Source organism: Siphateles boraxobius, unplaced genomic scaffold (genome assembly GCF_051911475.1).
Source record: "Siphateles boraxobius isolate OS27281-9 unplaced genomic scaffold, OSU_SipBor_1 7, whole genome shotgun sequence".
Taxonomy (NCBI): Eukaryota; Metazoa; Chordata; class Actinopteri; order Cypriniformes; family Leuciscidae; genus Siphateles; species Siphateles boraxobius.
Genome location: NW_027509197.1, coordinates 40,299,969 through 40,312,225, shown reverse-complemented (window position 1 = coordinate 40,312,225; position 12,257 = coordinate 40,299,969). Strand labels below are relative to the sequence as shown.

At 35.0% G+C, this 12,257-nt stretch overlaps 1 protein-coding gene across 13 annotated transcripts in view; it reads right to left on the bottom strand.

Annotated features, from left to right (window-relative positions):
• Positions 1-828: 828 nt before the first annotated feature.
• LOC143723734 (uncharacterized) overlaps positions 829-12,257 on the bottom strand; it is a 31,547-nt gene continuing 20,118 nt past the window's right edge. For 8 of the 13 annotated variants that reach the window (XM_077216479.1, XM_077216483.1, XM_077216473.1 and 5 more), the window contains exons 11-17: positions 11,164-11,214; positions 11,041-11,088; positions 9,863-9,913; positions 9,029-9,061; positions 5,064-5,180; positions 4,901-4,951; positions 829-1,455 (exon numbers count right to left, since the gene is read on the bottom strand). In XM_077216479.1, the coding sequence (XP_077072594.1) occupies positions 1,427-1,455; positions 4,901-4,951; positions 5,064-5,180; positions 9,029-9,061; positions 9,863-9,913; positions 11,041-11,088; positions 11,164-11,214 (380 nt within the window). In that variant the 3' untranslated portion in view covers positions 829-1,426. The remainder of the gene's footprint in view (positions 1,456-4,900; positions 4,952-5,063; positions 5,181-9,028; positions 9,062-9,862; positions 9,914-11,040; positions 11,089-11,163; positions 11,215-12,257) is intronic. The other 5 variants (XM_077216485.1, XM_077216481.1, XM_077216484.1 and 2 more) reach the window with 1 other exon arrangement.

Below are 12,257 nucleotides of genomic sequence, written 5' to 3'. Positions count from 1 at the left end.
TAGTGTGCGCTGATAATCAACACTACACGGTAGAATCGCACAAAGAGCCTTTTACTAAAGTCTCAAAGTCTGCTTTCACATCGCTCATGTTGTTTACCTGGGAAAGCTGCTTCTGCACAACTCAAACATTTATTTAAATGTGTGCAATAATTAAAGAAATATATTACTCTGAATTGTTTAGCATAATAGTACTATGCTTTATACCACAATGCAAGTAATTGCTACTATTATTAATAATGATGATGATTATTTACTTTGTGTTTATTTTTTATTAGTAATATTATGAGCTAATCCTGTGGCGAGTTCACCATAGCTACAGTAATGAGAAATAAATAATTCCTCAAAGAACACTGAAGAGAACACTTAATTATCATTTCTTTGCTTATTGTTTTCTCTGAAACATTTAATGTAATAATATTATGCATTATACCACAATGCAAATTATTGCTATTATTACTATTATTGGTAACACTTTATTTTACAGTGTTACACATGTTACTTGTAGTTACTGTAGTGATAACTTTAAATTATGCATGATTACATGCAATTAACCCTAGAGTAAGTACATGTAGTTAATTATTATTACCCAGTACTTAAATGTATAATTACACTGTAACAATGATACCTTAAAATAGTGTAACCTTATTATTATAGCTTATACTAATTATATTACAAATAATTTGCATTGTTATTATTGTTATATAGCTACAATAATGAACAATAATTCCGTGATTTATTGTGATTGGCATTAATGTTTGTGCAGTTCTGGTTTGTGTCATTAAATCATTGCATTATGAAACTGTGTGCAATTAACTGTGTACATAGTCATTTAATGTAACCAACCCTTTATTCAAACTCAACAATTATTTACATAATTTAAAATAACAAAAACAAAATAGAAAAAAAAAAAAATCCTATGAATTCTATTTGGTCAGACAACACAATTTCAAAGTGATTTATTCAAGGGTGTGAGATTTGCTTTTTATGAATCAGCGGCATCAATTAAACATCAAACAAAACTGTGATTAAAGACACAGTAGCGAAACTACATGACACTTTTTAAAGTAACGCAATGAAATGCCTCTCCCAAAAGGCTGTCGAATTACACATGCATACGCGTGCACGCATCCCGTCCCATTCAAACTGTGAAATTACATTCAAAACAAGTTATTAACAGTCCTATGTGCTAGTTCAGAACTGTAGTCGAAGCAGAAGGAGAAGGAAGTTATGAAATAATCTGCGTCAGGAGCTCTAAATCAATGTTTGTGCTGCACTGTGAATGCATGAAAACACATGAATTGTGTGTGAAGTTCACTCTGATCCTCAAGATGAGAACGAGTAGTTATAATGTGCTGTTCAAATGTGCACCAGTTCACAGTAGCTTCATGGGAATCCTCCGCCTGCAGACCCGCATTCACTGATAGAGTTAGGGTGAGTCCAGGAGGGTGCTTGAAACTGTGTGAAAAACAGAATAAACATGCGTGTTAGAATGCAAAAACACAGTTAGCAGTTCACATCAGTATAGAGCTGCGCGATTAACAGTTCAAACATGGCGGTGTGAATTCAAACACACATGATCTTATTCCTAAATGCAACGATTCGTCTCTGTCTAACAAATACGATCACAGTGAACATTCAGATCTGTGTTCTGATCCAGAAAGACCCGTTGTCATGTATAGATATGAAACAGCTTCACAAACAGTCTTTTCTAACACACAGTATCATTATTTCTGTCTTACAATAACTCAGATTATCACAGAAGACTGGATATAAGTTTATAGTTCGGATATAAACACTGATCACCTTCTGTAAGTAACTTGATGCTTCAAATAAAGATTGAATCGATTACATTGTTACACCAGTAGGTGGCGACAATAGACTGTTAAAAATGTGTCATTGAATCATTCATTCAAGAGATTCATTAAAAAACACTGATTTATCCAGTAATGAAACAAGTAATGTCTTTATCAGTGAGTCATTGAACCATTATTTAAAAGATTCGTTCAAAAATGCTGATTCATCCAGTAATGAAACAAGTGATGTCTTTATCAGTGAGTCATTGAACCATTCAGTTAAAAGATTCGTTCAAAAACGCTGACTCGTCTAGTAAAGAAACAAGTGATGTCTTTATCAGTGAGTCATTGAGCCATTCATTTAAAAGATTCGTTCAAAAATGCTGATTCATCCAGTAATGAAACAAGTGATGTCTTTATCAGTGAGTCATTGAACCATTCATTTAAAAGATTCGTTCAAAAATGCTGATTCATCCAGTAATGAAACAAGTGATGTCTTTATCAGTGAGTCATTGAACCATTATTTAAAAGATTCGTTCAAAAACGCTGACTCGTCTAGTAAAGAAACAAGTGATGTCTTTATCAGTGAGTCATTGAACCATTATTTAAAAGATTCGTTCAAAAATGCTGATTCATCCAGTAATGAAACAAGTAATGTCTTTATCAGTGAGTCATTGAACCATTCATTTAAAAGATTCGTTCAAAAATGCTGATTCATCCAGTAATGAAACAAGTGATGTCTTTATCAGTGAGTCATTGAACCATTCATTTAAAAGATTCGTTCAAAAACGCTGACTCGTCTAGTAAAGAAACAAGTGATGTCTTTTTCAGTGAGTCATTGAACCATTAATTTAAAAGATTCGTTCAAAAATGCTGATTCATCCAGTATTGAAACAAGTGATGTCTTTATCAGTGAGTCATTGATCCAATCATTTAAAAGATTCGTTCAAAAACGCTGACTCATCTAGTAAAGAAACAAGTGATGTCTTTTTCAGTGAGTCATTGAACCATTAATTTAAAAGATTCGTTCACAAATGCTGATTCATCCAGTATTGAAACAAGTGATGTCTTTATCAGTGAGTCATTGATCCAATCATTTAAAAGATTCGTTCAAAAACGCTGACTCATCTAGTAAAGAAACAAGTGGTCTTTATCAGTAAGTCATTGAAGCATTCATTTAAAAGATTCGTTCAAAAATGCTGATTCGTCCAGTAATGAAACAAGTGATGTCTTTATCAGTGAGTCATTGAACCATTATTTAAAAGATTCGTTCAAAAACGCTGACTCGTCTAGTAAAGAAACAAGTGATGTCTTTATCAGTGAGTCATTGAACCATTATTTAAAAGATTCGTTCAAAAATGCTGATTCATCCAGTAATGAAACAAGTAATGTCTTTATCAGTGAGTCATTGAACCATTCATTTAAAAGATTCGTTCAAAAATGCTGATTCATCCAGTAATGAAACAAGTGATGTCTTTATCAGTGAGTCATTGAACCATTCATTTAAAAGATTCGTTCAAAAACGCTGACTCGTCTAGTAAAGAAACAAGTGATGTCTTTTTCAGTGAGTCATTGAACCATTAATTTAAAAGATTCGTTCAAAAATGCTGATTCATCCAGTATTGAAACAAGTGATGTCTTTATCAGTGAGTCATTGATCCAATCATTTAAAAGATTCGTTCAAAAACGCTGACTCATCTAGTAAAGAAACAAGTGATGTCTTTTTCAGTGAGTCATTGAACCATTAATTTAAAAGATTCGTTCACAAATGCTGATTCATCCAGTATTGAAACAAGTGATGTCTTTATCAGTGAGTCATTGATCCAATCATTTAAAAGATTCGTTCAAAAACGCTGACTCATCTAGTAAAGAAACAAGTGGTCTTTATCAGTAAGTCATTGAAGCATTCATTTAAAAGATTCGTTCAAAAATGCTGATTCGTCCAGTAATGAAACAAGTGATGTCTTTATCAGTGAGTCATTGAACCATTCATTTAAAAGATTCGTTCAAAAACGCTGACTCGTCTAGTAAAGAAACAAGTGATGTTTTTATCAGTGAGTCATTGAACCATTTATTTAAAAGATTCGTTCAAAAACGCTGATTCATCCAGTAATGAAACAAGTGATGTCTTTCTCAGTGAGTCATTGAAAGATTCATTTAAAAGATTCGTTCAAAAACGCTAATTCATCCAGTAATGAAACAAGTAATATCTTTATCAGTGAGTCATTGAACCATTCATTTAAAAGATTTGTTCAAATACGCTGACTCATCTTATGAAGAAACAAGTGATGTATTTGTGCGAGTCATTGAATCATTCAAGAGATTAATTCAAAATATGCTGATTCACCTATAGTAATGAAACAAATAGTGAGTCATTGAATCATTCACTCGATCGGATTATTTTAATAATTCATTCAGATTTTTTAAACAGTTTAAATAGACTGTTGTCAGTTAACAGTTGTCAGAACCTCTAGTAAATATGTTATTTTGTTTAGTTTGTTCAGAATCGTGATCTCTGTTTAGTCGTGATTCTCAATTTATCCAGAATCGTGTAGCTCTAAGCACGCCTTAACCACGCGTTTCTGGGTCAACATATTTTGTTGATCCTACAACAACATTCCTGTCCGAAAATGTAATCCTAACCATTTTCCTACCCCTAAACCCTAAACATGAGTTCTCCCTAACATCAGAGGGAAATGAAAGCTGAATAACTGATGGTGTAAGCCTAAACTTGACATAAACTGTAAATTTGTCCCTCAGATCTGATTGGTCGATTGGAATGTTGTTGCAGGATCAACAAAGATATTGATCTGGTAACATGTTGCTGTTGGTGGAATCAGGTTTTTCCAGCTCTACATCAGTATCATGTGACGGGGGTTTCCATCACATGGCAAACCAACAGTACTGGAATTGTTTATTGTATGAAAGAGTTATGATGCCAAAATTATGCATGATTATGTGGTTAGAGTATTTTATGATTCGCTTTCAGCATGGTTTCTCCCCACCATTGGAGAATCACTTGTTAAGGCTGCTATCTATGCCATATATGTAACAATATTTAGTGAAAAATATATTTTAAAGGTGTAGAAAAGCTGTAAATGCCTTACCCTGTGGGTCGCTCTGAGTGCCGTTCTCTTCTTTGGCGCTCTCTGGGTCACCTGAAGAGAAAGCATATGTTCTCATTCAACAATTAACATACTGACTAGATGCATATATGACTGTGTTTATGTGCTACTGATTCTCCTCTAGAGCGTGAGTCGAGCCACAGACCTCTCTGGACCTTGAAGCACAGTTTCTTCTTCTGATAGGTGAAGTATCCGGTTATGGCACCAACAGCTGCTACCGCAATCCCACAGACAACGCCAACAACCGTAGCGGATCCACTGTCTGGAACAGAACCAAACCAAACCACACAGTATGTTACTATACGGCTGCTCGCGTGTTTCTACGGCGTTGCTAGGGAGTTATTAGGGTGTTCTGGGTGGTTGCTAGGTAGTTATTAGGGTGTTCTGGTGGTTGCTAGGTAGTTGTTAAGGAGCTCTAGGTGGTTGCTAGGCCAATGCTAGGTAGTCATTAGGATGTTCTGGATGGTTGCTAGGGCATTGCTAGGTAGTCATTAGGATGTTCTGGATGGTTGCTAGGGCATTGCTAGCTAATCATTAGGGGGTTCTGAGTGGTCACTAGGGCATTGCTATGTAGTCATTAAGGTGTTCTGGATGGTTGCTAAGGCATTGCTATGTAGTCAATAAGGGGGTTATGGCTGGCTCCTAGTGTGTTACTGCATAGTTGTTGGGTGTTTGCTAGGCCAATGCTAGGTAGTCATTAAGGGTGTTCCAGGCGGTTGCTAGGGCATTGTCAATTTTGGGTTATGGGTGGTTGCTAGAACGTTGCTATGTATTTATCAGAGGATTCTGGGTGGTTGCTAGCTCATTGCTAGGTAGTTGTTAAGCTACTATGCATGGTTGATGGGGAATTGCTAGGCAGTCATTAAGGGGTTCTAAATGGTTGCTAGGGATTTGCTATGCAGTTATAAGAGGGTTCTGGGTGGTTGCTAGGGCATTGCTATGTATTTGTTAGGGGATTCTGGCTGGTTGATAAGGTGATAGGTAGTTGTTGGGGTGGTTGCTAGGGTTTCGCTAGATAGACATTAGGGAGTTCTGGGTTGTTGCTAATTAGTTGTTAGGGTATAATGCATGGTTGACAGGGCATTGCTAGGTAGTCGTTAAGGGTCCTGAGTGGTTGCTAGGGGGTTGCTATGTAGTCACAAGAGGGTTATGGGTGGTTTGTTGCTTGTTTTTTTGTGTGTGTTATATTTATCTATTTAAAGCACTGATCTGGAGTAGCTCTTGAAATTTCGTTGTGTTAATACACTGTATTTATGCAATGACAAATAAAGCTTGAACTTGAACTAGGATGTTGATAGGTAGTTGGAGAGGTTGTTTCTAGGGGCGTTGCTAGATAGACGTTGGGGGTTCTGGGTGGTTGCCAAGGTGTTGCAAGGTAGTCGTTAAGGAGGTTCTGTGTGGAAATTCACTGTTTTGCATGAGAATCTCTTGCACCTCTGATCTTCTGGTCTGTAGATATGGCTCATGATCCTGCATTAAAATACGTTTTACTTATAGGGGATTTTGACAAACCCCTAACACTGAGCACTACTGACAGTGATGCTTGACTTAAACACCACTAATGACACAATCATCATCTGCATGAGTTGATCTTTTATAATATCTGCCGCTCCACCCAATCTAACTGACACAAAAGATCTGCTCGTTCACTGAAGTCAAACACAGATTAACTCTTAGAGGAATGGTTCACAGAAGTTGTCTCCTAATCATCGTTTTGAACCTGTTTGCAGCTCTTTACTCAGAGTTTTCATCAGTCTGTCAAGCTCAAAAGCACAACTTATGTTTATACTGTATAATATCAGAGGATAGGCAGTAACAAGAGATACACACAATGCTCCACTAGATGGCAGCATTAGAATACAGCCACTTCACATTTATATGAAATCCCATTTAAACTCATAAAGTTACATAAAAATTAAAAACTATGACATTAAACAATAACTTTTTATGACTTTTATCTCAGAATTTTGACTTCTTATGTCAGTTATGACTTAGCATATCATAATTTAGATTTTTTCCTCAGAATTTTGCATTTTAATTCACAATTTTGACATTGTATCTTATAATTTTGACTTTTTTCCTCAGAATTTTGCATTTTAATTCACAATTTTGACTTTGTATCTTATAATTTTGACTTTTTTCCTCAGAATTTTGACTTTCTATCTTATAATTATGATTTACCAAAAGAATGTTATTTTTTACGTCATGAATATTGGCTCCCGTAGGTTTAAACAGACATTTCACATAAAACCTCTTTAGACGGTATTGACAAATATTGCATGATTCGCCATATGGATCATATTGATATATATTGAAAGCGATCATATTGACATATATTTACATAACAAGCATGAGAGTCCCATGAGGAATTGGGTAAAGGTGTGTCTGAATTACAGGTGGTTTGAGGGTCAAAACTGGAGACTGAACATTTTAGAGAAGAGGAAAACTAGAACATTTATGTTCAATGTAGAAGTTTTTTTAGTTTTTTTTTACCTGGTTTGGTTTGGCAAAAATTTGATTTTTTGTTTCTGAATTTCTGATATTTCCATGCTTCAGTGTTTATCACAGGCACTAATGCAGCATTACCCACAATGCTCTGCTGCAGAGAAACATCAGTTCGGTCCCTCCATAAAGTGACTGAGGGAAAAGCTCTCAAAGAAGAGAAAGACAAGACTGAACCTGATTTACTGATCCTGAGAGAACGAAACAAAAGTGTATTCCCTCAGAGATACACAACACCCACGAGAGGAAACACACAATCCCAGATTATGAAGGAGAAACTGACTCACGATCATCACGTCATCACCAACTCGCTCAAACATGAAACATGTTAGATAATATTAATCAGAATCTTTCTGTTTTATAACCTAAATCTCAATTTTTAAGTCATAATTTCATATTTTTATCTCATAATTGGCCTTTTGTAATACTTATGACTTTTCATTTCCAAACTTGTATTATTTTCATTCTTTCAAGAAACATGCTAGATGATATTAGTCAGAATGTTATTGATCCATAACGTCAATCTCCAAAAAAGATAATTCAGAATTTAGACTTTTTATTTCATAATTATATCAATTTCCACTGATAATTTAAACTTTTTTCCTCATAATTGTTCATTTCGACTGATAATTAACTTATGACTATTTATTACTTATGTCTCTTTTAACCTTGTAATTTTCAATCTCATACTTGGCCTTTTGTAATAATTTTGACTTTTCATCTCATAAATTCTCCATGTAACTCCAAACGCGTAATTTCAACTTCAACATGGCGCTTCTATTGTTTTCTTTCTCCCATGAAACATTTTAGATAATATTAGTCAGATTGTGTTTTATAAATGTCAATCCACAAAAGGATAATTCATAATTTCGACTTTTATTTCATTACAATGACTTTTGTCATAATTTAGATTTTTTTAATCTAATATGTCGTAATTTTGCCTTCATCTCATAATTTCAACATCTTTCATTCCTAAAACATGTTAGATGATATTAGTCTGACTGTTTGTGTTTTATAACGTCAATGTGTGTGTTGTGTGTTGTACACAAACGTGACGTGTATCAGCTGATCTTTTGTGTCTGTTAGATTGGGTATTATAGATGATCAACTCATGCAGATGATGATCGTGTTATTAATGGTGTTTGTTAAGTCATGCATCACTGTCTTTAGTCCTTCATTCACATCAATAAATATAGACTTTAATCAGGATAGCAGTGTTTAATTCAGGAATGAGGCTGTGAGGAATAGAGATACAGTGTGTTCAATGGACTGTAATGTTGTTTAATAACATACTGATGAAACGTTTGCTGTGAAAATGATGTGATCTAGGACTTTTATACAGAGCTTGTCAATGTAAAGACTTTAACTCTGTCCCTCACAGCCTCGTTTTCATTCATTATGACGTCTAGCCTGACTTAAGTCTATAAGATTATTAATGTTCACCTGCGTGACCATAAAACAGGTGAAAATAATCCCACAGACACACAATGTAGGAACCAGAACCACATCTACACACCATAAGATCACAGACACGAGGAAAAAACATTGAGCTTGTGACTCACAAAAATGTATATTAATATTATTTAATATCATTTAAAAGTATGATACCTTTTGGCCCAGAAGCGGCTCCTGCACTGCGAGCTAATAGTAGAGAGAACAATGAGATTAAACATAAATATTGGCAATAACCATATTTGTGAAATATGAAGAAAATACAACTACCATGTTTCCTAGACAATGTATTAAATATAATGCATAGCTTACAATTTTTTTTATGATCTATTTTTCCTTGTTTCTGGGAAAGATAACAAATCCTGCCTGTAAAAGCCTGATGAGTTGTTTGTCACTTTGAATTTTAATTTTTTGCCTTGTTTTCCAGCATAAATATCTAAACATTCTTAAACCAAGGTACATTTACTGGAGAAGCAAAATGACTGAAGATATTATTTCTGAAAATAATCATTAAAATGAAGCGTGTTTATGCTTAAAACCTGAACTAATATCTGCAAGTGCGGGCAGAAAAATCATCTCAGTTCAAAGGGAAAACAAGATTATTTTTTCTGACTCTACCGGTCATTTTAAACCATTGCGTACGTAATTTTGATCAGTTTTTCAGTAAATGTATCATGATTTAAGAATGTTTAGATATTTGTGCTGGAAAACAAGACAGAAACACTGAGTAATACTTTTTTTTTTGCAGTGAACAGAAACCGTGATTATCGAAATTTTATACTTTAATGGTTGTTATATTTGCCCTTACATTAACATAAAAAAGTAATTTAATCGACTACAAACACATATATTTGGAGTGTTTTATGACCTTGAGCAATTATTTTGAAAGGCTTATAATTTAGGCCAGACTGATTTGACCTAACCTGAAAATAATGCATAATAAGTTTAAAGATCTAAATGCAAAACTCCACGTAAATATGTGCCACGTACCTTTACCATGATCTGCGCTCTGCTTGTCTGCATCTCCGATATCAACCTCTTCTGTAAGCAGAAATGTATTAATTCTATACATTCATTGCATTCAGAATAGCATGCAATAAAAAGTTAGATATGCTAGTTGTATTTATATGAGTGCTGGGCAACAATTAATGGTGATTAATCGCATGCAAAATAAAAGTTTGTGTTTACATAATATATGTGTGTCTACGGTGTCGAACTAGTTTGTATATATAAATACACACATATGCATATTTAAGAAATATTTGCATGTATATACATATATTTATACATAATTTATATTACATATAAGTATTTTATATATAAATAAATAAAAATTCTTAAATATATACATGCATGTGTGTGTGTAGTATATTTATACATACAAAATAATTATACACAGTACACACACATATTATGTAAACATAAACATTTATTTTGGATGCGATTAATCGTTGCCCAGCACTAATATATATTTGACGTTGTTTCAAAGCAGCTTTAGAGAAAATACAGCAAAATTTGAATGCATCTTTTTTTCCATTGATACTCCTCTGGTTGTGCTTCTTCTGTTAAGTAAATGAAAAATGATATATGAACGGCTTCTGATAGTGTTTATTTATTTGCACACACTCTCTGCACACACATTAGTTCCAGAGTGTGCATTACTCAGAATTCTTCTTTCCTCTCTGAATCAATAATCATTTCTTTTTAATTGACACTTTTCACTCGCCAAACCAGGAGCAGCATTTAAATGAACAAGAAACTACGCAACGTTAATCACACACTCTCAATTCTGTTCCCAGTTCAGTCATGCGTTATGCAAGCGATCAAAATGCACATCATCATATTATAGTGATTTCTGAAGGATCATGTGACACTGAAGACTGGAGTAATGATGCTGAAAATTCAGCTTTGATCACAGGAATAAATTACACTTTATTATATATTCACATAGAAAACATCTGATTTACATTGGAATAATATTTCACTATTTTTACTGTATTTTTGATCAAATAAATGGTGAGCAGAAGAGCTCTTTCAAAAACATTTAAAAAATCGTAATTAATCCAAACTTCTGAAGGTGAAAGCTCAGGAATAATGTACGTAGTTTCTGTTAAATGATGGAGAATGTAAATACACAAATGCACTAAAGCTTTGAGATTATCACTTACCTATATCATCACTGAAAGCATCAGAGAGATCAAATCCTCTAGAATGAACTGGAGAAACACAAAAGCACATGTAAACACGATTTATTACTATTACTCTATTACTAATAATCCGGAGTGTCAAACCTTTCGGTGCTTCATCAATCTTCACTGATTCCTCTGTTACGACACCGGAGTCTAAGAAAAAACACAGACATCACAGACAAAATATGACATTTAGTCCAGAAAACACAAGGACAAACTAACTATATTCCAGTGAATCTCATGTCAAAGTGACACATCACATCAAAATTACTAATTTGATTATTTTATATTCATAACTATAATGCTTTTTCTACCAAACTCTCATTACTGTAATATGCACTGGAGTTTTTGATTCATATTATTATAATTATTATATATTATAACATTACACGCAGAAGACAATATTCCTCCGCCCAGGCGAGCAACCACCAAGAAAAGGTGCTAACACCAATTCTCGCCCAGGACAACTGGAAGCTGCTAGGGACTGGAAGATGCTGGCTGATCTTGATCAACGGCTTATTTTTCCACCTGAGATTGCCACCACTAACCTACGGCCAGATATTGTTTTGTGGTCTGGATCAGCACGCATTGTTCAACTGATAGAGTTAACAGTGCCATGGGAGGATGCGGTAGATGAGGCATATGAGAGGAAGAAACTGCGGTATGCTCATCTGGCCACTGAAGCAGAACAGTGAGGATGGAGAGTCCAGGTTTATCCAGTGGAAGTGGGTTGTCGAGGTTTTGTGGCACACTCTACAACCCGGTTCCTCAGAGACGTCGGATTCAGTGGCCAAGAATTGCGTCGCACAGTAAAGAACTTATCTGAAGCAGCAGAAAGGAGCAGCAACTGGCTGTGGTTGAGACGGAAATATTCTAGCTGGCTGTGTACAGGCCGCCATGCTACGGTTTCGTAGAATTCTTGAAAACTTGAAGGGTGTTGGTTTATTTGTATAGGTTGTATAGTATTTACAGTCATTACGTTCCTGTGTATATTGCGTGAATGACGGGTGGTTGGGCAGATATTGTGTTTTGTGGTAGGTGGTATGCCATACGGAACCGTTGCCACTGAAACTGCATATTAACGCACCAGTGGGGCTCGACAGCCTTAGTCAAACGGGTTGGCGCGTATGGTTGGGTTGCGGAGAGATTGTGAGATTGTGGTTAGGTCTCAGCAGCAGGAGGGATGTAGAGGTCAG